Below are 25,485 nucleotides of genomic sequence, written 5' to 3'. Positions count from 1 at the left end.
GAAGAAATAAACTTTGCTGGCAATGGCTCTCACAGTTCTACTCCATATTCCTTTGGGAGAACAGGAGAGACATATATTTTGGAGATCTAGTTAGTTTTCATGTAATTAATTTGGATTTCTCTCCTGCAATCATCATATTAAACTGAATAGAGCATTAATGGAATACAACTTGGACAAGTTGCACTGATCTGGAGAAAACTGGAATTGTTCACTTATTTGGACACATTCCACAATCCCATCTCCTTTCATGGAGCAAATTCTGGAAATCAGCATAAATTTGGAAGCATTTGTAATCTTTTAAAAAATTATATTGCTGGGAAATATGAAGCATGTTTCCTGTAGTCTATTAGTTATATATATATATATTTATAGTCTTTTTTTTCCTCAAGTAACATAATCTGAGAACAGTTCTTGGCAGGCTTCTTCACAGTCAGATTTGTACCAGCCTCAAGAATTATCATGTTTTCTATCTTTGCTTCAGTTAGTTCAAGAAATACTAAATTTTGTGTCTAAGGTATTTATGATTCAGTCAACAGAAACAGCTAGAAAATAAGCTTTGATTCAATATTATACCTGTATTGGGTTCAGAATCAAAAGACAATGTTACATCCATGCTTTGTCATTAATTAGCTGTGTATCTCTTTGATTCTTCATTTTCCCATCAGTAATGTGGGGGTAATAGTGCTTGATTCATAGGCAGAGAATGGGGCTTAAATGAGAAGTTATTTGAAAGAGTTTTATATATTTTAACATATTAATCTAAATAGCTATGCTTTCAAGGATATATTTTCAAGAAAAATCATTTGTTCTTCCAACTTTTAAAAGTGTCTACTGTATGCTAGGAATGTGCTAAACCTTGGAAATACAGAGATGAATAAAACATAGGTTTTTTTTTTCCTCAAGTACTTCATAGTACAATGAAGGAGACAGACAATTCACTATCATAATACTGCATGGCAGAAACTATAAGAGGGGAGAGGAACTACAGAGGAGAAACACTTAACACAGTTTGAGGAAATCAAGGAAGAGTTCTCAGTTGAAGTGATCTCCAAGCTGAAGAATAGGGATTAGATAATTCAACTATGTAAAGAAGTGGGGTGATTATGAGACAGAGCATGCTAGGCCCACCTAGAGAACTTGTAGAAAAGAAGGACCTGCAGTAGGGACAGAACATGGACCATCCTTAAATTACCAGGCAGTCTTCAGCATCTTAATCTAGCCCATCTCTTAGCTGAAGAGTCAAAAACAAACAAACAAAACAAAACAAAGCAGAACAAATATTGAGAATAAATAAGTAAATGCAACTTTTTCAAGGATAAGATCTTTTCCACAAAAAGGAAAGAGTTCTTTCTCCCATTACCTAGCAACCCCTCTACCCTAACGCCATTCCGGTGTGTGAATCAGGACACTGTCTTCCCTCTACTCCACTATCATTGAACAACCTGATACTTTCCACTCTTACAGCAAATTAAATCCAATATTTGACTGTGTGCCAGGCACCACTGACCATGATCTCAGACTTAGTCTTTTGGGTCAAGCAGAGGAAAAGATGAAAACACAATTACAATCTAAGGCAGACTATAGTATTACCCATTCAACCAATTAATTGAGCAACTTCTATGAATCGGGAACTGCACTAGATACTGTAGATACAGATATTTCAAGATTAAGTTCCTATTTCTGAGGAGCTCACAGTCTGGTGGGGTTGAAAGGTAACCATAACAGCATGTGATAAATGTCACAGAAGCACAGAGTGCTGTGAGGAGCCTCTAAAGGGTCAGATGGCTCAGTATCAAAAGGGGACTGTATTCGTGCTAACCCAGCAGAGATCTTCCTCTGAGGCCCTAAAGCTTCATGTCAGAAAAGTAGATCTCTTCATGATATGCACGTCCTATGTGAAAAAGTGGAACAATCCCTTGTACCGCAAATCACAGCAAGTTCCACAAATAACCTAAAGCCATTTTATAGTATTGCAGCATGCTCCATGTCTTATAGTATTTCTCGCTCAGAAGAATTTCCTGTACCCCTCAGTCCTAAGAGATATCTAATCACTACATTATTGTCTTTTTCCCCCTAGCTCCCACTTGTGGGCAGAGTCTGGTTAAGTCACGGCCTTTGAATTACCTTAACATTTTCAGTCGCATTGTTGGGGGAAGACAAGTGGAAAAGGGTTCCTACCCTTGGCAGGTGAGTCTCAGGGAACATTCTCCTGTGGTTGGATTGTGAGCTGTCTCAGGATTGGATCTCTCAGAACCCATGCTGCTCATCAGTTTGCTCTGTTCTGCTTAGTTCATCACCAGAGATCTCATGAGTTAGTACAAGGATCCAAAACGCTCCTGATGTCCATCAGTTGACTTCTAGAAAAGGTGTGTTCAGAATAGTTACAAGCGCTATTGGCTTGCTCCAAAATTTGGAAATGCCATCCCAAACTTTCAGTCCCTGATACAAAAATCCCACTTCAAATTTATAATTTAAAAAATAATTTTCTGATTCAATAAATATATTTAAAACATACTTATCTTGTTATAGTTAAAGATGATGAGGGAAGGTGTAACCATAGGTCTACTTTATGTTTGGGATGTAAGATTCGTACCCATACCATAGGACCCTTCAGGGAATAATCAAGAGTACTGCCTCCTTAGTAGTTAGTGTCCTAAGAATTCTGTCTCAATCTAATTTCCTGTTCCTCCTATGCCATAGAAATGCCTTTGTGCTTCTGCCCTTAGTCTATGGCATTTATTGTCTTTGAAAGTCTCCCAATTTTCTTTACCCTGGGAGCCATGCTATATTCTTGTCTCTTCATTTTGTAGGTAGAACAATAGTTCTTTATTTTTACTTCTCTTGAGTCAGTCAGTCATATTAACTTTTAGATCAGTGGATATTTGGTAACGATTGGTTGATTGAGTCTGTGTTCAGTGAGATGATGGGATGGCTGAATCATTGTCATTTTATTAACTGATGAATTAATTACCTGGTTTGAAGAGTTGATTGATCAAATTCTTACTTGGTCAGTTGGTTGGCTAGTCAATTCAGAAGTCCATATTCAAATCATAGTCAGGGATGACTCACTGACTTTTACTTACTTGTGCTTTATTCTGTTCTTAGCCTTTTCTCTGTATTAATTTTTTTTCAATTGCTCATTGAACAATTTTTGTTCAAAAAGGAGACAATTCTAATAAATTGCTCCTTTTCTAATTTAAACAGTGGAATTAAAAGTATTTGCTTGTACCCTATAAGTCATGTTGGAGTCAAGCCAAACATCATGAACAGGACAAGCCAAAGATAGAAAATCTATTGTAGAGACAGATTAAAAAATAAGCTTGAAGCAGTTGTAGAGGTCAAATAGTTAAAAACTATAAGAAAGTTGTAAATCCAGACTCCTTCTCTAAGAGGCTTAGAGGAATTGGAACAGACTTTGGAAGACTCCCTTAGCCCTCACCTTGTCTTTATCTCAAACTTCTTCATCTGGTCTGTTCTGTATCTTATGCTTCTTTTTCTTTCTCTTCATTCACAGATATGATTCATATTGTTAGAGTAACAGACAGTAAACATTATCATATAAATAAATAAATACCCATAATTTTTATTACCAACTTACTAAAACCTTATAGCCAATCATCTCAAGTTAACTACCTCTCCTGGGGGCCAGCAGTAGGAATATTCTGGTTCCAGCATTGCTGTTCTTTCTGAGCTATAGTGTGATTGGTTTACCACTTCACAGTCCATGATTTCTGATATTTATGAGTAAGATATCTGGGTCTCTTTTTCAGAATATGCTCAGCCTCCAGGTTTGGGGGGATCCCAGGGCATTAACTTGCTCCTATTTAAGGTCTTTGCAATTCAGGTGTCTTTGAAACGAAGGCAGAAGCATGTCTGTGGTGGGACCATCATCTCTCCAGAGTGGGTGATCACAGCTGCTCACTGTGTTGCAAACAGGTAGGGAAAGCCCAGCCCATTGATGAAGGTCAGATTACCCTTCTCCCTGGGAATCAGCAGTAATAACTCTTAAAATATGGAATGGTGTGATGTATGCTTTAGGGGAGAACATGTTAATTGCATAATACAAATAGGGCTCAAGGTCATTGTCAGAGGGTACACAACTTGGTAGAAAACATTCATTCCTTATTTAAAATGGGCTAAAAGTTAATAAAGAAGAATATCCAAGTGAGAAAAAAAGCATCACAAAGATAGAGTTCTGAAAGTTCTCTCCTAGTTTTCTTAAATTTCAGTGAAAAAAAATCATCTAAGGGCTTCCCTGGTGGCTCAGTGGTTGAGAGTCCGCCTGCCAATGCAGGGGACACGGGTTCGTGCCCCGGTCCAGGAAGATCCCACATGCCGCGGAGCATCTGGGCCCGTGAGCCATGGCCGCTGAGCCTGCACGTCCGGAGCCTGTGCTCCACAACGAGAGAGGCCACAACAGTGAGAGGCCCGCGTACCACAAAAAAAAAAAAAAAAAGGGCTTCCCTGGTGGCGCAGTGGTTGAGAGTCCGCCTGCCGATGCAGGGGACGCGGGTTCGTGCCCCAGTAGGGGAGGATCCCACATGCCGCGGAGCCACTGGGCCCGTGGGCCATGGCCGCTGGGCCTGTGCATCCGGAGCCTGTGCTCTGCAACGGGAGAGGCCACAACAGTGAGAGGCCCGCGTACCGCCAAAAAAAAAAAAAAAAAAAAATCATCCAGTTCATTATGCATCTTAATAAATGGATAAAAGAAAACAAAGGGAGGACAGTAGAACACGAAGAAAGCTCCTGTGTCTTCTTTCCTATTGATCCTGCCTCTCTGAACTTCACTCTAACAATTTCCATCTTTTATCCATTTTCTTGTATGCTCCAAATGTTCTACTGTTGCCAGTGCTCTTGATATTCATAAAGCTGCAATGAAGATTATGACCCCGTATTTGCCCTCTTTCTCCACAAACATCTCCTGGATATTTACTTAGTGCTGGACACTAGTGGGTATCAAAGATACAAAGATGACTAAGATATGATTCTTGCCCCCTGAGAGTTGATAGTCTAAAAAAGAGTCAACTGATAATTTCACTGCAATGTGGCAGGTGGTTAGGCTAGAGAGTTGCTATGTATTAGGTTTGATATTTAATATAGCCAAGAGCCAGGGAAATATACCAAGAGAAGATGATGTCTTTTCCAATTTTATATAAAATCATCTCTTCTAGATCCCCAGAGATGGCAAGCCCAAAGCTCTTAATCCACCTCAATGCATCCTATCAAGTTCCTTTCAAATAACTTTGCTGCAGGTAGAAGAAGAATAGAATGGTGTTTCCCGTGTCATGCTAGATCTCTAAATTACAAACATAAAGGAAGTAGGGGAAGATCCCCACTTCCCATTGCTGTAATCAGTCTCAAAGCCCTGAGTGTGCCTACCCTCTGGAACATCAGAGTTACGGTGCTATTATGTCTTTCATGGTATGCATTATGCATTAGATCTCTGACATTAAAGCAGCATACTTCATGGGAATCACCAGAAACTCCCAAAGGATCTCACTGATATTGAGGCCAGGCCAACCATCTTTGGTAGCTGAATATAGCTTTAGACCACTGAATTATACTGTATATACACCCTTAGGCATTTAACAAATAACATTGCAAGGTATTCAATTTATCATATTATTGGCTCCATATGAGGCCACTTTTTACTAGTCCCTCACACACATTGGGAACCTCTACATTTGGAATCATTCTCACTTTCTCTGTTCATCAGCTTCACACCTACATTATCTATCCATGTCTTTTTTTTTTTTTTTTTTTTTGTGGTACGCGGACCTCTCACCATTGCGGCCTCTCCCGTTGCGGAGCACAGGCTCCGGGATGCGCAGGCTCAGCGGCCATGGCTCACGGGCCCAGCCGCTCCGCGGCATGTGGGAGCTTCCTGGACCGGGGCACGAACCCGTGTACCCTGCATTGGCAGGCGGACTCTCAACCACTGCGCCGACCAGGGAAGCCCCTATCCATGTCATTTTGAAGAGGTCATTTTGTCAACCACTGCAATTGTACTCAGAGGTTCAATGAAATCCATCCGTTTTACTCTTTCCTCCTCATAGAAATATTGCATCAACTTTCAACATTACTGCTGGGGAATATGACTTGAGCTATATAGAGCCAGGAGAGCAAACCCTCACCATTGAAACCATCATCATACACCCATATTTCTCTACCAAGAAACCAATGGATTATGATATTGCTCTTCTGAAGATGGCTGGAGCTTTCCATTTTGGTAAACATTTGAAGCTTACTCTGTATTGTCTACCCCATGTGCTCCAGAACTTCTGTTCCATAGCACATTTCCTACAGTATAAGTTATGCAGCATATGCCCAAGAATTCTGGATCATGTACTTTGAGATAGGAATTTGAGCTGGAGGTTCCCCTACCTGAAACCCTCTTTGCTTGTGGCTTTAGATATAGGATTATGTGGAGTCAGTTACTTTGTTTCACAAGTAACCCCTGGAGGTGCCAAACAGGGATACCACAAGGTCTTTGGGAAACCACCTAGATGCCAGTTGGTGAGTGGCTTATGGTATCCTCTCCTCCATGAATTAAACAAGCCCTGCCTTGCTCTTTTCTTCAGACCAGTCTGTGGGACCCATGTGTCTTCCAGAGCCAGGGGAACAATTTGAGCCTGGATTTATATGTACAACCACAGGCTGGGGCCGCTTGAATGAAGGTAAGAACTCCTACGCTCATATCAGAACTTTCTGGTTGGTAATCAGAAAAGAGAATTTTTAATCTATTTTAAAAAGACAGTTGTGTAGACAATTTTAAAATAGAAACTATCACATTGTACTTTGAAATTCAAATCTTTCCAAAAGACACAAGCCTGAATGGGGCATCTTCAACGCAGAAAGGGTGAAAGAGTGCCTTGCTGGGGTTCTCATTTCTGTGTTTTCTAGATGGCGTCGTCCCACAAGTCTTGCAGGAAGTGAACCTGCCCATTTTGACCCAGGATGAGTGTATTACAGCTCTGTTGACCTTACGGAAACCCATTAGTGGGCGGACCTTTCTCTGCACAGGCTTCCCAGATGGAGGAAGAGATGCATGTCAGGTAGGCAGGAATGGTTGGGCTGATAGGTCCCAGGCAGGGCTTCCCTCAGCTTTGTCATCAGATGAGGGGCTGAAAGAAGGCTGTAGGCAAGCCTGGACTCAGGAAAGAAGGATCAGGACTGAAAAGGGAGGTCAAGTCAAAATAGAGGACAGTTTAAACATGTTTTTAGCAGATACTGTGCTTTCAGAGGAGGTCTTCTGCTCTTTCCAAAAGACCAAATAATGGAGATGATGCCAACAATGAACTAGGGTCCTCCGGCCCTGAAGGATAGGTGATTCTTTCCTACTTAGAGACTTCCAGTTTGTGTATAATGGGAGCTTTCTCTTTCCCGCCATCCTTCCTGCTGACCAAACTTGAGGTTGATTTGACTACTGGACAAGACTTTTCTGAGTCTGTAGGATGAGACAGGAGAAGGAAACAATCTGATATTTGATGAAAGCTTAGGATGGGGAAGAAGGAGGTGGGCTTGGTAGGCTCCAGTGGTATTTGAGGATTGACTGTGAATTGCGCTTGCCTATTCTCCCAGGCCCCTGAGTCCAAAGTATTAGAAGTGAAGAAATTCATTAATCCTCATCTAGCACCTTTGTGGGGCACAGACACTGACAGTGACAGTAACAGAGATCTTTTCTCCCTACAGGGGGACTCAGGAGGTTCCCTCATGTGCCGGAATAAGAAAGGGACTTGGACTCTGGCTGGTGTGACTTCCTGGGGTTTGGGCTGTGGTCGAGGTTGGAGAAATAATCTGCAGAAAGATGATCAAGGATCCCCTGGGATCTTCACAGATGTTACTAAAGTGCTTCCCTGGATCCACAAACACATCCAAATTGGTAATCAAGCCAGAACATAAGGTCAAGAAGCTAGGGAAAGAGAGAGCATCAGCAGAGTCTAGACAAGTCAGGACCCCTGAGCAGACAACCTCTGCTTCTGTTCTTAGTGTCTCACATAAGGACTGTGGTATTTACTGAGTCTAAAACAAGGGTAAACTATGATGTGTGGTACAGTGTACAAATATTCAATGAAACGTGAATACATCCATCCTAGACTTTGTCAAATTTGCCTTTAATTGAAACTGTCTCAGCTGGTGATGTTTCACCACTTACTTCTCAACTCTGCTAGCAAGACTCAGCAAGCTATAGCATGGATCAGTGGTTATCGATGAGGGGAAATTTTATCCCCCAGGGGACAATGTCTGGAGACATTTTTGGTTGTCACAACAGGGGACAGGGGTGCCACTGGCATCTAGGGGGTAGGGGCTATGGATGCTGCTAAGCATCCTACAGTGCACGGGACAGCCCCCCCCTCCCACAGCAAAGAATGATTTAGTCCCATATGTTAGTAATGTTGTGGTTGAGAAGGCCTGGCCTAGAGCCAGGTACCATAAGTCTGAAAAGGCCAGGGTCTATATACATCCTTCTACCAGATTCACCAATGAGTTAATTGAAACTTCATTTTTGCCTCCAAATCCAACTTAATTGTTTTCTTAACTGGTGGCTTCCAGCCTAAAATAGGACTTCTGTTCTTTCCCAAAGGGGTTAATTCAAATTAGTTCAGGAAGAACCTGGGTTTGTGTTCAAGTATATGGTACACTAGCAGGTTTCGGAGTCCTCAGTTCAACTTGTAGCTATCTAGCAGTTGTGGGTGTGTTATTTCCATCTCCAGCCTCCCTTTTCATGAAAAATTAGAGGGTTAGACCAGGTGACCTCTTCTTGCTTTGTGTAATCCCCAAGCTAAGCAGCCCACTTAATAAAGAGAGTGAAATCATCTTCTTAAAGCACAAAGGCCACTTTGCTGCTTTGTCAATTTATCCCTTCTGTTCTTTCCACAGATTATATTTTCATTAGTTGCAAATTGACTTAAAAACCTCTGCACTTTTGAGCCAGGGAGATGCTAACTTCTTGAAATATTGTTCAGGATATCACAACCTCGAATTGCATCTTTCTTTTTCTTTCCCAGGGAAGCTGAGAAAGCACTCCAGAGGTGGGTATTTCTTGTAGCCTGTTCTTCCAGGAGCATGAATTAATCTGTAGGATTTCTGAATATCGGTTCCTTTATAATCAAAAGTCTTCCTCTGCAAGAGCTCTCCATAATCACTAGGTATAAAACCATCACTAGGAGCACCCACAGCCATTCATCCCCAGCCAGGGAGGGTGAATTCACCCAGCAGGAGTGCCACATTCCCTCTGAGTTCACTTGTCAATCCAGAGCTCCAGTTCAATTCAGCAAACAGTTGGCAAATCCCAGATTTAGATCCAAGACACAAGGGAGGAGGTGGGGCATGGCAGATGTGGTCCGGAAGCTACACACCTTGTCCCGAAAGAATAGGGGACTCACCCCCAGGGTTACATTGCAGGTCTGAAGTGAATTCACTCTGTAACTTTGGGCAGGCTCCTTCCTACCTCTGAACCTGAGTTTCCTCATCCAAAAAGGAAAGAGTTTGGGCCAGGTGGTCTCAAAGGCATCTTTAGCTCAAATCTTCAGTGGTTCTGTGAGTCTGTGGAGCTATCTCCAAAGAGCAAAGTGGAAAAAGAGTACCCTGAGAGCTCAGAGGAGTGAGTGGCTGCTTCTAGCTGGGGGAAAAAAAAAGACAAGGGAGGCTTTGGAGCACAGACATCTTTTAAGCTTAACCTTAAAGAACAAAGGATGAGTAGGATTTTGTCAGGTGGAAATGGGATATAGGTAAAGAAAAATATTCCAGCTCAAGGAATCATCCTTATCAGAAGATGGATACTAAAATATGGAGATATGAAAATTTAGGATGTAATAGAGACCCAGTAAGTCAATCAAAGCAGTTGAAGTGTAGGCTATGTGATGAGTTTTTATGAGGGAGAAGATTAAACAGGTAACCTGAGAACAAAATATGGAAACTTTGAACACCACTCAAGAAAATTTAGACTTTATTGAGTAATAGGAAGCTGACTAATTAGATAAACAGATTAGAGCTATACTTTAGTGCTATAAGAACTGCACATAGGGGATAAATTGGAGAGGAAAATGTCAATAATTCAAGGTGGGCTTATGAGATTATGCATTAGTTCAAGAGACAAGAATATAATGCTTGAACGAGGGCAATGGCCAGAGAATGAAAAGGAGGGCATAGAAACAGGATGAATTAGGCCAGGATAGTCACTAAGGTTAAGAGCAGTGAGGGAGGGAAGGAATGAAGGATGACACCAAAGTTCTGAGCATGGAAAGCTAAGAAAAGGGCACATAAGTTAATCAAATCAGAAGTGGAAGCAGTTTTGTAGACTGAGAGGAAGTCCTTTTGTAGCATGTTAAGTTTCAGGGGAGATATCTAGGAGATGGTTGAAAAATCAGAAGTTCAGGTAGAGATAATAGTTGAAACTGATGGTGTGAATGAAATGGATCAGAGGGCTCGTGTAGAGAGAAATGGAAACTAAGGATAGAACCTAGGAAATACCTGCATCTATAGAGTAGAATTATGGGGTCAAAGAAAGAAGAGTAAAGAAGAAGAAATCATAGAATCTCAAGGTTAGGCAGGATCTTCAAGAAACAAAAAATAAGGCATCGTAGAAGCCAAGATAGGAAAAGATTTCGTGGAGAAAGGAAACGTGTGTGAAGAAGAAGTAGGAGGTCCCAGTGTCTGTACACGTTCTGGAGGGAAAGGGCTCTTGTGGCTAGCCATCACTGTTAGCGCTGATTCGCGTGGCTTTCCCTCCCAGCCTCGTGCAGTGAGCTGGATCGTGTGATCAGAGCATCAGAAGGGGAGCTGCACTTCCCAGACAGCCCCTTCCTGTATAATGAGAGCAAGCAGTGAGTAGCCCCCGCTGCCTCCCCTGCCCTTGACTCCCACCTCCAGTTTGCCTCTGCCCCACTCATTGGACTGTGACAGTCGCTTTCCATCTAGAAATAATACCCTCTCCATGTATCTACCTTCAGACTGCGTGTCTGGACCCTGTTTGTACCAGAGGGAATGCACGTGCTCCTCAATTTTTCCCACTTCGATGCAGAGTCTTGTCACCACAATTACCTGTCACTATATTCTTTAGAAGACACACTTATTGGTGAGTGGATTTTCACATTGTCGAATGGGCACTGGTGCTAGGAGGACTTAAGGGGGCCTGGTTACAATATGTCTGGCCCTGAGGCATCTATAAGTACCGCACTTCCTGTCTCCAATTTTGAAACTTAGAATTGACAGTGGAAAGGAACAAAATCAGCCTGTGTGAGGGCTGTGAGGGCCACAGTGCAATTCACTTACAGCATCTGCTGCCCATGGAAACAGGTTTCCTAGACTCATTTGCCAGACCTGGAGCCCATCAGGAGTAAAATGTAAACATATAGCAGTGCCTCTTGGGGCCTCCCGGGCAGAATGCTGCTCTCCTAAGCATGAAAATGACCTTTACCTGCCTCGTCCAGTTCAGAAGGAAGATACCAACAGATAGCCACAAGGAGGAGATAAAGGTTACTTATACAAGAAACAGAAATGGAGGAGTGTTTCTGTGGTTCTAAACTGCACATGATTTTGCCCACCCCCTTCCTCCCCCAGGAGACACTTAGCAATGTCTTAGAAGCATTTTTGGCTATCACAAGGAGAGGGAATGTTACTGCCATCCAGTGGGTAGAGGCCAGGAGTGCTGCAAAACATCCTACAATGTGTAGAACAGCCTGAACGCCAAGAACGTTCCAGTTCAAAATGTCAGTAGTGCTGAGGTTGAGCAACCCTGATTTAGACAAGCCTGCACTATCATGAAAGTTCAGTTCCCCGTAAGTCTTTTAATGGGTGCTGTTTTCTAGGCTCTGAACCAAAACTCTTCATTCTTACGTTGCAGGGAAATTCTGCGGAGACAGCCTGGCTTCATCGGTTCTTGTTGGCTCCAACGCTATAAGGCTGAGGTTTATCTCTGATGCCACAGATGATGCTGTTGGGTTTAATCTCACGTTTAAAGCTCTTAAACCAAACTACCTTCCTGGTAAAACCGTTTACTCTTCTCACACACTATGCATTCCTTTTGCAGAAATTGAGGACCCGTAGGAATTAGATGAGGGGTAGGGAGCCCCCCACCCAAGGCCCACTGAGCTCCATAGCAGAGAGGAGCTCAAGGCAAGTGAGATACAGGGTGCAGGGGCTCCTTCTGCAGTCCTGCTAAAGTGTGTTTGTTGCATACCCAAGTGAGCTGAGAGGGCCTGATGAGTTCTCGAGAACCAGTGCACAGACCTCCCCCTTCTTGATGGCTCTGCCTTAAAAGTCAGTTCAGGCATCATTTGTATGAGACAGAAGGGGGAAAACAAAGAGGATCACTCTGTGCATGGCGATGCCATTGTTTGGACGTTCTCCCTTGTGTTGCAGATTCAGGCTGCAGCTCCTTAACTATCCTTTTTGAAGAAGGCCTCATACAGAGTCTTCACTATCCTGAAGACTACAGCAACATGGCCAGCTGCAACTGGGTTTTTCAAGCCCCCAAACATCACCTCGTTAAGGTACTGACCCTGGTTACCCTTACTTTGCTGAGGATCTCCAGAGAATCGCTCACATAAACACCATGAGGGCAGAGGTTTTATCTGATGTATCTGCTGCTGTATCCCTAGTACCTAGAACCTAGCACCTGGCACACAAGGTTCTTCTTGATAAATATTGATACTTGTTGACTAACAGACTAGCCTATTCTCTACTGTAACTACCCACACTTACCACTAGGTGGCAACTGTGTGCTTTATATTTTGTTGAAATGTGGCCTTAATCTTTGTACCAGGTAACTTGTTTCATCAGTGTCTAGTCCTTTCTAGAAACAAGCATTTCTTCCTTATTAACTAAACTGCTAACAAAACAGTTTGTGGGGAGTGGATAACAAAAGTGCAGTGCAGAACAGTTTCAGAGACTGGCATAAGGTATAGCAGGAGGAGTGGTGGAAGGCGAGGCTGAGATCGAAGTATGGAGGGCTTTGAATGTCAGGATGCAGAGGGTATTCAGCCTTTGATTCGCGGTGTTTGTGGCCATTTGTGTGTCTGTTCAGTTAACACTAGTGGGCCATCTGCAGAAATGCCTTCAGGTAGATGACACTGCAGTCAGGGTGAGGTTGGAATTAGGCATTATTTAGAAGTCTTTGTCTTAAAATAATAATTGAAAGCAAGAGAGTATATGAAGGAGAAAAAGTAAACTATAAAATAACGGGTAAGGAGTAAGGGTGAACAAGACCTCAAAGTTCTTGTATATTTAAGAGGCCAAAAGAGATCTGAGACCCAGGAATAGAACCAAATTGGTGCAGTGTTATGACAGTCCAGAGAATGAAGCCTTTAATTCGAAACACAAAACAAAACAAACAAACAAAAAGGTATGGCCAATAGGTTGGATTTCCCACACCAAGTTAGAGTTTAAAGAGAAGGAGGACTCCCTCCCTCCCTTCTTCCTTTCCTCCCTCCCTTCCTTCCTTCCTTCCTTCCTTCCATTCTTCCATTCTCTCTCTCTTTCTTGATCTTGATCTCCTTCCTTCTTTTCTCTCTTCCTTCCACAGAGAAACCATTGTACAGCTCTGAAACCTTTTGTTCTATTCAAATGTGCTTTTAAACGTTAACAAAGTAAAAAGACAAAACTTTTTTAAAAAATAAAATAAAGAGAAGGAGGACTAAGCACCCGTTATACAGTCCCCACCTCATCCCCCAATAAAAAGGTAGAATAGTTGGGATGGACAGTAGAGAGGAGGTGGGGGAGGTGTCATCTGAAAGGTCAGGTGAAGTCAGATGTTAGGAGGAGAAACAAGATCACGCAGGAGAAGGAGACACGGAGTAAGTAAGACAAGTGTAGCTGTTATCTTTCTAAAAGTTTCTGAAACCCAAACAGAGTCAAGGCAGACAGTTCAGGACGAAGCAGGATTAAGGGAAACTATGTTACTGACAGAGGAGAAAATCTTAAGATGAGCGTACGCCTGGAAGGAGGAAGAAGACAAAATTTAGTTGAAAATCTGAACATATCAGAGCTAGAAGTGATTCAAAAACATCTATGCAATAAAATACACTGAGTGCCGTGCATCCATGAAAAGATGCACTCACAGCCGACCAGTGGCAGCAACATCCTGCAGGACCCATCCGGGACGGTCATGTGTAAGTTGGTACGACAGGTCGTAACTATGTGCACACCATTTGACTCAAAGAGAAAAGCGTCTTTTTAAAATCATTATTATTATTCATATATTTTATTGCTCTACAAGTTCTGTTTACCAACTTCAAACATTTTAAATTATAAATTTTAAATATTATTGCTATTAAAGGAACAGGTATATCTGACTTTTAGAAATATTTTAAGTTTTCTTGTAAGTTATTCATTATAGGCATTCTAGATCCCCTGTGATGGAAATTTCTGGTTTAAAAAAGATTTATGTAATTTTCCTCCTTTTCTTAAAACCCTTTCCATAAGACACAATGGTCAGAGTAACCGAAAGGGTCTATTTCCAGAAAGTATCCCAGTAAGGGTTTAAGAAATGTTTGAACGGACCCTGTTTCTGACACGTCTCCTTCTCCCCATGTCTCATTCACCATGAATCATCCTTTCCCTCCACTTTTGTCCTAGCCACGCAGGCCTGTGTCTTTTGCCAAGTGCTCAGGCTCCATTGAATCCCCATCATTTGTGTATAAAACATCTAAGCTTCTACCTCATCATTTCTATCTCCCACTGCTCCTCTCAGTTAGTCAGGGCTATCAGATTGCTCAAATGTTGTTCTTTGCTGTTTCTTTGCTCCTCCAAGGAGGGAACTGGGGAGCTCAAATATTTGCACTTTTCCCCACCTTTCTATTCCGCCTGTAATTGGGTGCTTAGATGTTTCAGAGGGTTTGGGAGCCTGTGGTTTAGCATCTTTTCCTAAGTCATATAACCCACTCATGAATGCCCCGTTACATTTCTCATCTAAGGTCACGCTCTAGAGCAAGTTGAACAATCCAAATTCCTCTCCTTGATCAAAATGAGGTAGTGCATTCATATTGTTTACTCTGGATGTAACATGGGGTCTTCTCAGCTTTCCTTTCAGAACCTGGAAATAGAAGAAAGTGGAGATTGCACTTGCGACTATGTGAGCATGCACAGGGATGTAGAAAGGAAGAAAGAAATAGGTTTGTGTTCCCTGGGAGCCTCGGCTTCCCAGGTTTGCATTTGGACCCGGTCCTTCTTGGGAATCCTTTTAGGGAATAAAAAGGATGGGGCTCAATGTTCCTTCATTCCCCTGCACCATCTCCATCACTTCCTATGCTCCCACGACCTCTCCTCCTCCATCAGGGGCGGGAAGAGCTTCAGGGAGGATCGAAGAACCATTTGATCAGAAAGTGTGGAAGGCTCACAATGAACTAGGGGTCAGAGGGAAAGTGACATTGAAATAAGCCCTGTGGCTGGAACAAGGTCCCTTAGTGGCATTCCCAGTGGGAGTGTTTGGGAGATAAACAGAATTGAAATGTTGACGGGGTTAAATACACAGTACAAAGGAGCACTCTGCCTTTCTATTTTGGAAATGAATTGTGACATACACTGGAAAGGTTTATTTCTTAACAGTTACCTGAAGGACAATTGTTTTCTTCTATCCAATGCCACTTCTGTTTGCTGGGCCCTTGACCATGTCATGCCTGGGCTGGGCTTGAACCAGCTCGACTGTGTGGCTTTGTGGTCCCCGCCCCTGTGGTGAGCATCTCCAGGGTAATGTCCATCAGCTTCCAGTCCGATGAAAACATGACCTTCAGAGGCTTCCAGGCTACAGTCTCCTTCGTTCCTAAAACAGGTAAGAAGATTGAGGCACCAACTCCTCAGGTCCCAAGTCTCATCCTCCTGCTGTGGTAAAAAGGGCAGTGTTTAGAGACCAGCATGGATACAGTCAACTCATGATTCACTGAATCTGAATCCTGAACCACTGGTCCTGGGGAAATACAGAGTTAGGGACCTCTCAGCCTCTGCTTTTATGTGGGTTTCTGTTTCAAGTCACCTTATTTAATATACATTGCTGATTCATTAACACTGAACTCATGGTCAATACCACTAGAACTCATGCCTGAACAAAGCTTATCCATCACATGTATTTTCTCTGTAAGGCACAACCCAGACTTTTTGCACTTAGGAACACCAGATGGCACTTCAGCACTATGTTTAGGGCCATTGCAAACAGCAAAATCACCAACAAAAAGCCCAAAAATGTAAAAAGCAAAACAAAAAGTGGCGCTAACAGACCGCAGGAAGGACGCTTGTTTATAGTATGAGAGCTGAAACAAGACGGCAGAGTGTGGCCTCACTAGACCTCAGCCAGGACACATGATCAGGTGACTCAAATTTTCCACTGCTCTGCATATGTCCATGAATGACCGTGAAAGCACCATGAGTATTGGGTTTTTTTGTTTTGTTTTGTTTGCGGTACGTGGGCCTCTCACTGCTGTGGCCTCTCCCGTTGTGGAGCACAGGCTCTGGACGTGCAGGCTCAGCGGCCATGGCTCATGGGCCTAGCCGCTCTGCGGCATGTGGGATCCTCCCGGACCGGGGCATGAACCCATGTTCCCTGCATCAGCAGGCGGACTCTCAACCACTGAGCCACCAGGGAAGCCCTGAGTATTGGTTTTGAGTTAACAAATGTTAGCGAGTAGGTGAATTCAAAAATACAGAATCCGTGAAGAATGAAGATCAGCTGTATGTCTGAATCTTGGCCTGTCCTTACTAGAAGTGTGATCTAAGTGTCATCTAGGATTCATCCTCCTCAGTCTTACAACGGGAGAATAATACATGCCTGGTAAAAATGTAGTGAGGCTTAAATCAGATGATGTATACTTGGCCACAAGCAAGTGTGTGTGTGTGACACATAAGAGAGGCTCAGAAATGTGAAATATCTTCACCAACCCCCAGTCCCTAGACACTTGAAGACACAGCTTCCTTCCAAGCTCTCACACCCCGTGAGCACTCTGTCCAAATCCTACAAAACCAGATATTGGCTTCTCAAGTTGTTCATTCTTATTGGGTGGTAAACAGCTGCTTATGGGAAAGCCAGATTATAGTTAAAATACTCCACTTTCCAGTTCAAATACCCATAGAGTCTAACTGACTGAGATGTCCCAGAATTCTAACAATAATAATTTTCTGATAAATCCCAAACATTGGCCTTGTTTGTTTGAATTGAGCAGTTGTATTATGCTTATACCCAGATTTTAACATCTCTGGATTAGAGAATGAATCAGTGTTTCTGGAGACATGGAATGTACTACCTGAAGAATCCAGTGCTTCTGGTAAGCTGTTTTGGAGAATGTGACTACCAGAAGTATACAGATTTTATTACTCTCGGTTCAACCAAGAACCCCAAAAAGATACATTGAAGTTTTAACCTCCAGTACCTAAGGTCACATTCTGTGACCTTTTTTGGAGATAGAGTGTTTACAAAGGCAAGCAAGTTAAAATGCTGTCATTAGTGTGGGCCCTAATCCAGTATGACTGGTGTCCTTACAAAAGGGGAAATTTGGAGAGAGACACACACACACACGGAGAACATCATACGGACATGAAGGCAGAGATGGGAGTGATGCATCATTTATGAACCAAAGAATGCTAAAGATTGCCAGCAAACCACCAGAAGCTAGAGGAGAGGCATGGAATGGATTCTCCATCACCACCCTCAGAAGGGATTGACCTGCCCAACACCTTGATCCTGGACCTCGAGACTCCAGAACTGTGACACAATAAATTTTTGTCTTCTAAGCCACCCTGTTTGTGATATTTTGTTACAGCCTGCCTAGCAAGCTAATACACCAGGAATTGGCTTACACAATTGTGGGAGCTGACTAAGCAAGTCAGTCCATAAGGCAGGCAGGCAGAAAGGGAAGGTCACAGGACACTGGAATTCCACAGGCATGGGCTGAGGCCATTCTCCACAAGCAGAATTTCTTCTCTCTTTGGGGGAAGCTTCCACACTGCTTTCAAGGCCTTTCCAACTAATGATGTGAGGCCCACCCAGATGATCCAGATGGTCTTCCTTACCTAAAGTCAGTGATGAGGGACTTTCATTACATCTGCAAAATCCCTTCATAGCAACATCTAGACTAATGTTTGATTGAATAACCGGGGGCTGTAACCTGGCCAAGTTGCCACATCACAAAAGCCATCACATAGAGCTGGATGGGATGTGGTCACTGTCCCTTTTGCTCAAAGCAACCCTGAAATATTTTCAGTCACAGAACCAAAATTCCCACATCACAAAAGCCATCACATAGAGCTGGATGGGATGTGGTCACTGTCGCTTTTGCTCAAAGCAACCCTGAAATATTTTCAGTCACAGGATCAAAATTCCCATCTTGAGGGATTCATTCAGTAGGGGTGGCTAAATAGCGTGCTAGATTGTGGTCTGACTCAAGAGCCATCTGCTGGAAAAGAAGCGAGTGAACCGCTGTGTCTTCACATTGGTGAGCATTGAGGAGCGCTGGGCTTTCTCTTTTCCTTGTTTCCTCCGTGACATCCACTGACATACACGTGTGACATCCCAGTCCCTATGGAAAACGTGGTGAGGGGGGCAGGCAGAGGCTGGGAGTAAGGAAGCTTTCAGAGTTTGCCATTTTGATAGTTTGTCAAGAGAAAGATGAAGCACCTAATTTTTAATTATTTAAAAATTTTTTTAGTTTTATAAATTATCTGACACTTAGAACACAAAGTAATAGAGAAGGTAGAAGAGGAGTATTCCTTTTAATGAGGAGGGACAGAAGTCTTCTGAGTCTTTTTGTTCTGGCTTCTTGGACCTCAGGATGCATATATATATATCCTGGGTAGGAACTTTTAAAGTGTGTCTGCGGTGGTTCCTGCTCTTGGCCACCAGGGGGCGATATATTCAGCAGAGCCATTTCTCAGGATCTGCCAAGGAGTCTCATTACAACACTCGGCTAGATTTATTGGTCATTTTATCCCACAGCACCTACCATAGTGCCCAGAACACAGGAGATGCCACATAAATATTTGATGAATAAAACTAAATAATCCAGAAATAGCTCCTAGTGTAAAAGCTCAATAAGAGGAATTTTCCTGATTCCCTCTCCCTAAACTCACACCTACTTTAGGGCCTTCTTCCCCTATACAAATACACATAAAAACTTAAGGACAGGAACAGGAATTTACATGTGTTCTGTTTTAAGTAGCACACCTAACCTGGATTCCTTAAATTATTCAGGAAGTAATTTTGTCCTTCCTTCGCTTTTTATTTTGAAATTTTGCAAATCTACAGAACAGATGGAAGAATAAGACAATGAACACCTGTTTATCCTTCACCTGTATTCCTCAGTTGTTGACAGCCCATCACACTGGCTTGATACTGATTTTATGTCCTCTCTGGACAAATCTCTGTACCAGAGACCAGGGAGTGGGGGAGGCAGGATACAAAGAGGAACAGGATAGGTACTAACCTATATTCAAGGAATTTATATCCTAATAATGAAGCTTATATGTACAGATAGAGAGTAGATTTATGTAAAACTAAGAGCCTTCAAGATTAATACATGGTGTTAGATGTCAGGATAGCAGTTATGCTTTGCAGGAGCAGTGACTGGACCGGGCTCCTGAAGTGTCTTCTGAGATTCTGCTAGTCTGTTTCTTGATCTGGGTTCTGGTTGTACTTCTTGGAAAAACATTCAAAGTATTTTATTGCTTGAGTATTTTTCTGTGTGTATGTTATACTTCAATAAAATTGACAACAAAAGGGGAAATGTGCACAGAAAACCACAATACAAGAAAATACTGAAAGAACTTCTGAGATCATTAGGACACTGGTGTTTGACTGGGGCCCACAAAGATAAATAGGATGTCAACATTATTCCCAACACTGTGAAGAACCCTGGGATGGTTTTGACTAGGGGAGTGACATGATCAAAACAAGTGCTCTTTGGTGGTTAATTTGGGAGTGGGAGGAGGACGGGGAAAGCTTAACCCCAGGGAGAGTAGTCCAGGTGAGCAATATTGAAGACCCAAACCCAAAGGTAGGAGATGGATGCAAGATACTTTGTGAATATAGTATCTAAAGTGTTTGGTGACTAGATAATTGAGGCACAAAAGAGGGGGAAGTCAAGGGTGAGCTTGATATTTTACTCTTGGGTGAAACATCCATTTCTCTCTATATATATGTATATATAAAATATCTCTAGAATACAATAAGCATTTCTCATTATTCCCAAGTGTCTATTAGAGTTTCCAGCACAAGGGAGATGCTCAGACCTGGACTTGACAGTGAAGAGGACCCATGGGTAACGAAGATGTGCCTTCTTGGCCCCCTTCCAGGTGGGCTCTGTGGAGCCACTTCTCCTCCCACTTCCAGATCCTTTTCCAGCCAGACTGTGGGAGGCAGGAGGCCACAGTCAGCTCTTGGTCATAGCAGGTCAGTGTGCAGATTGCCACCAGGCATCTCTGGGAAACCTGGGTAGTCACCCCTGCTCATTGCTTCATCAATATGTAAGTACACCCAGGGAGTGGAACATGGTGAGAGCTCGTGGTTTAAGTTGGCTGATCATTAATTCTTCATCTGCCACCTCTGACATCCATCCGGGTCTGCTGCTGCTTCCCCATTCAACCACCATCATGGGCAATCCGCCTCCCCAGCGAGAACTTGAGTTCCTTGAGTGCTCAGGAAATTTCTACCCCCTCACCTTGTGTTTCTAGTATATTTTAATTAAACATGAGGCTGGTTGTTGGATAGAGATACACTTATTTTATCATATCTTCGTTCCTAGGATTTTTAAATCAGAAATGAGTATTGAATTTTGTGAAATACTTTGAGCATCTGTTGAAATGACTAAGTGATTCTCTCCTTTGACTTATTAGTATATTAAATCTGTATTAATAGATTTCCTAACATTCCTACATCCCTGAATCCCACTTAGACATGGTACATTCGTCTTTCAATGTACTGCTGGGCTCTGTTACTAATATTTCACTTAGATTTTTACATCAACATTCGTGACTGAAATTGACTTATAGCGGAGGTTCTCAAAATGTGATCTGGAGACCACTGGGGATCTCCAAGATCCTTTTAGGGGAGGCCCCCTAAAAGGTCAAAACGATTTTCATAGTAATACTAAGACATTATTATCCCCTTTTACTCTCATTCACTCATGAGTATGCAGTAGAGTTTTCCAGAGACTACATAACATGTGATATCTCAGCAGATTGCGTGTAAAAAGCAGATAGGAAATCCCATCTGTCTTCTGTTTAGCCAGACATTAAACGGTTTTGAAGAAATGTGAAACAATGCCAGTCTTATTTAAAGTTTTTATTTTCGAAGATGTAGTTACTTGAATACATGTCATGTATTAACTTAATGGTTTTATTATGATTATCTTAAATAAATTAATACATAATCTAAAAAACTTTTGCTTTAAGTTCTAGTATGTTAACTATTGGTAAATAAACAAAAGCTCTTTAGGATTTTCAGTGACTTTTTTCAAAGTGTAAAGATGTCCTGAGACCCAAAATTTGAGAACCATTGGCTATAGTTTTCTTTCTGTTGTCTGCCTTTGTCAGACTTTGGTATCAGTGCTCTTCATGAAAAGAACTCGAGAGCTCTCCTTTTTTTTTTTTTAAAGTGAAGTATAATTGACATGTAACATATTAGTTTCAGGTGTGCAATAAAATGATTTGATATTTGTATTTTTGCTAAATGATCACTGCAGTAAGCGTAGTCATCTCCCACCACCACACACAGTTACAACTGGTTTTCCTTGTGATGAGAATTTTTAAGATCTACTCTCAGCAACTTTCTCTTAGAGCTTTCCTTCTTGCTGTATTCTTTGCATAAATTTATAACGGGGTAATAATAACTAATGATGTCATGTGATTACATATACTAAACATCTACTTAACGGTAGACTTAATGGTAACTTTCACAATTTCCTTCCTTGTAACTGGTTTTTAGGTTTAAAATTTTCACCTTCACTCAATTTTGATAATTTATAATCTCCTAGTAATAGCTATAACACTCAGGTTTTCCTATTAATTGCTTTGTGCTGTGCAAAACATTACCTTACATACTTTTGTGATATTTTCTACTTTCCCAATTTTGTATATTTTTAAAATCTTTAAAAAAAATTAGACTAGCTAGTATCATCATTTTATAGAAATATTATTTTTATTTTAGAAAACAGTTAATTTTTATAATGACCCTATTTTTCTGGCTGCACCCTATTGAGTCACTTCAGCTGACCGAGACAGGCAGGCTGACCAAGGACTGGGGACCGTGACTCTGAGATATTTCCTGCAGATGATGGGCAGGCACAGCTATAACCCATGCTGACGCCAGAATGCAGCTGCGAGACTTGTTTATGTTCCCCTTAGAGCTCTTTTTTATAATTATTGTTATTTACTTTTCCCTATTTTTTTAACATCTTTATTGGAGTATAATTTCTTTACGATGGTGTGTTAGTTTCTGCCGTATAACAAAGTGAATCAGCTATACATATACATATATCCCCATATCTCCTCCCTCTTGCGTCTCTCTCCCACCTTCCCTAATCCCACCCCTCTAGGTGGTCACAAAGCACTGAGCTGATCTCCCTGTGCTATGCGGCTGCTTCCCACTAGCTATCGATTTTACATTTGGTAGTGTATATATGTCCATGCCACTCTCTCACTTCGTCCCAGCTTACCTTTCCCCCTCCCTGTGTCCTCGAGACCATTCTCTACGTCTGTATCTTTTTTTTGTTGTTTTTTTTTTTTTTTTCTTTTTGCGGTATGCGGGCCTCTCACTGTTGTGGCCTCTCCCGTTGCGGAGCACAGGCTCCGGATGCGCAGGCCCAGCGGCCATGGCTCACGGGCCCAGCCGCTCCGCGGCATATGGGATCCTCCCAGACCGGGGCACGAACCCGTATCCCCTGCATCGGCAGGCGGACTCTTAACCACTGCGCCACCAGGGAGGCCCCTCTACGTCTGCATCTTTATTCCTGTCCTGCCCCTAGTTTCTTCAGAACCTTTTTTTTTTTTTTAGATTCTATATATATGTGTTAGCATATGGTATTTGTTTTTCTCTTTCTGACTTACTTCACTCTGTATGACAGACTCTAGGTCCATCCACCTCACTACAAATAACTCAATTTTGTTTCTTTTGATGGCTGAGTAATATTCCATTGTATATATGTGCCACATCTTCTTTATCCATTCATCTGTCGATGGACACTTGGTTGCTTCCATGTCCTGGTTATTGTAAATAGAGCTGCAGTGAACATTGTGGTACATTATGTGGTACATAATTTTTGAATTATGGTTTTCTCAGGGTATATGCCCAATAGTGGGATTGCTGGGTTGTATGGTAGTTCTATTTTTAGTTTTTTAAGGAACCTCCATACTGTTCTCCATAGTGGCTGTATCAATTTACATTCCCACCCACAGTACAAGAGGGTTCCCTTTTGTCCATACCCTCTCCAGCATTTATTGTTTGCAGATTGTTTTGATGGTGGCCATTCTGACTGGTGTGAGGTGATACCTCATTGTAGTTTTGATTTGCATTTCTCTAATGATTAGTGATGTTGAGCATCCTTTCATGTGTTTGTTGGCAATCTGTATATCTTCTTTGGAGAAATGTCTATTTAGATCTTCTGCCCATTTTTGGATTGGGTTGTTTGTTTTTTGATATTGAGTTGCATGAGCTGCTTGGAGATTTTGGAGATTAATCTGTTGTCAGTTGCTTCATTTTGTAGATATTTTCTCCCATTCTGAGGGTTGTCTTTTCTTCTTGTTTACGTTTTTGTTTGCTGTGCAAAAGCTTTTAAGTTTCATTAGGTCTCATTTGTTTATTTTTGTTTTTATTTCCATTTCTCTAGGAGGTGGGTCAAAAAGGATCTTGCTGTGATATATGTCATAGAGTGTTCTGCCTATGTTTTCCTCTAACAATTTTATAGGGTCTGGCCTTACATTTAGGTCTTTAATCCGTTTTGAGTTTATTTTTGGGTATGGTGTTAGGGAGTGTTCTAATTTCATTCGTTTACATGTAGCTGTCCAGTTTTCCCAGCACCACTTATTGAAGAGACTGTCTTTTCTCCATTGTATATTCTTGCCTCCTTTATCAAAAATAAGGGGACCATATATGCATGGGTTTATCTCTGGGCTTTCTATCCTGTTCCATTTATCTATATTTCTGTTTTTGTGCCAGTACCATACTGTCTTGATTACTGTAGCTTTGTAGTGTAGTCTGAAGTCAGGGAGCCTGAATCCTCCAGCTCCATTTTTCGTTCTCAAGATTGCTTTGGCTATTCGGGGTCTTTTGTGTTTCCATACAAATTGTGAAATTTTTTGTTCTACTTCTGTGAAAAATGCCAGTGGTAGTTTGATAGGGATTGCATTGAATCTGTAGATTGCTTTGGGTAGTAGAGTCCTTTTCACAATGTTGATTCTTCCAATCCATGAATGTGGTATACCTCTCCATCTGTCTGTATCATCTTTAATTTCTTTCATCAGTGTCTTATAGTTTTCTGCATGCAGGTCTTTTGTCTCCTTAGGTAGGTTTATTCCTAGGTATTTTATTCTTTTAGTTGCAGTGGTAAATGGGAGTGTTTCCTTAATTTCTCTTTCAGATTTTTCATCATTAGCGTATAGGAATGCAAGTGTTTTCTGTGCATTAATTTTGTATCCTGCTACTTTACCAAATTCATTGATTAGCTCTAGTAGTTTTCTGGTAACATCTTTAGGATTCTCTATGTATAGTATCATGTCATCTGCAAATGGTTATCTTCTTTTCTGGTTTGTATTCCTTTTATTTCTTTTTCTTCTCTGATTGCTGTGGCTGAAACTTCTAAAAGTATGTTGAATAATAGTGAGGAGAGTGGACAACCATGACTTGTTCCTGATCTTAGAGGAAATGGTTTCAGTTTTTCACCATCAAGGACGATGTTGGCTATGGCTTTGTCAGATATAGACTTTATTATGTTGAGGTAAGTTCCCTCTGTGCCTACTTTATGGAGGGTTTTTATCATAAATCGGTGTTGAATTTTGTCAAAAGCTTTTACTGCATCTATTGAGATGATCATATGGTTTTTCTCCTTCAATTTGTTAATATGATGTATCACACTGATTGATTTACATAATTGGAAGAATCGTTGCATTCCTGGGATAAACCCCACTTGATCATGGTGTATGATCCTTTTAATGTGCTGATGGATTCTGTTTGCTAATATTTTGTTGAGGATTTTATATTCATCAGTGATGTTGGCCTGTAGTTTTCTTTCTTGTGACATCTTTTTCTGGTTTTGGTATCAGGGTGATGGTGGCCTCGTAGAATGAGTTTGGGAGTGTTCCTCCCTCTGCTATATTTTGGAAGTGTTTGAGAAGGATAGGTGTTAGCTCTTCTCTAAATGTTTGATAGAATTCACCTGTGAAGCCATCTGGTCCTGGGCTTTTGTTTGTTGGAAGATTTTTAATCACAGTTTCAATTTCAGTGCTTGTGATTGGTCTGTTTATATTTTCTGTTTCTTCCTGGTACAGTCTCAGAAGGTTGTGCTTTTCTAA

General features: G+C 41.7%; 1 protein-coding gene across 1 annotated transcript in view; it reads left to right on the top strand.

The window, feature by feature from the left end:
- The window catches only part of OVCH2 (ovochymase 2), a 55,325-nt gene that overhangs the window by 10,377 nt on the left and 19,463 nt on the right, over positions 1 to 25,485 (top strand). The window contains exons 3-16 of the mRNA XM_060105209.1: positions 2,078 to 2,187; positions 3,845 to 3,936; positions 6,057 to 6,229; positions 6,582 to 6,677; positions 6,904 to 7,055; positions 7,693 to 7,882; positions 9,009 to 9,032; positions 10,736 to 10,826; positions 10,953 to 11,077; positions 11,846 to 11,986; positions 12,364 to 12,494; positions 15,020 to 15,113; positions 15,638 to 15,769; positions 17,151 to 17,252. Of these exons, the coding sequence (XP_059961192.1) occupies positions 2,078 to 2,187; positions 3,845 to 3,936; positions 6,057 to 6,229; positions 6,582 to 6,677; positions 6,904 to 7,055; positions 7,693 to 7,882; positions 9,009 to 9,032; positions 10,736 to 10,826; positions 10,953 to 11,077; positions 11,846 to 11,986; positions 12,364 to 12,494; positions 15,020 to 15,113; positions 15,638 to 15,769; positions 17,151 to 17,252 (1,653 nt within the window). The remainder of the gene's footprint in view (positions 1 to 2,077; positions 2,188 to 3,844; positions 3,937 to 6,056; positions 6,230 to 6,581; positions 6,678 to 6,903; positions 7,056 to 7,692; positions 7,883 to 9,008; positions 9,033 to 10,735; positions 10,827 to 10,952; positions 11,078 to 11,845; positions 11,987 to 12,363; positions 12,495 to 15,019; positions 15,114 to 15,637; positions 15,770 to 17,150; positions 17,253 to 25,485) is intronic.

The sequence above is a fragment of the Mesoplodon densirostris genome, chromosome 7, assembly GCF_025265405.1.
Source record: "Mesoplodon densirostris isolate mMesDen1 chromosome 7, mMesDen1 primary haplotype, whole genome shotgun sequence".
Taxonomy (NCBI): Eukaryota; Metazoa; Chordata; class Mammalia; order Artiodactyla; family Ziphiidae; genus Mesoplodon; species Mesoplodon densirostris.
This window is presented reverse-complemented; position numbering and strand designations above follow the sequence as displayed.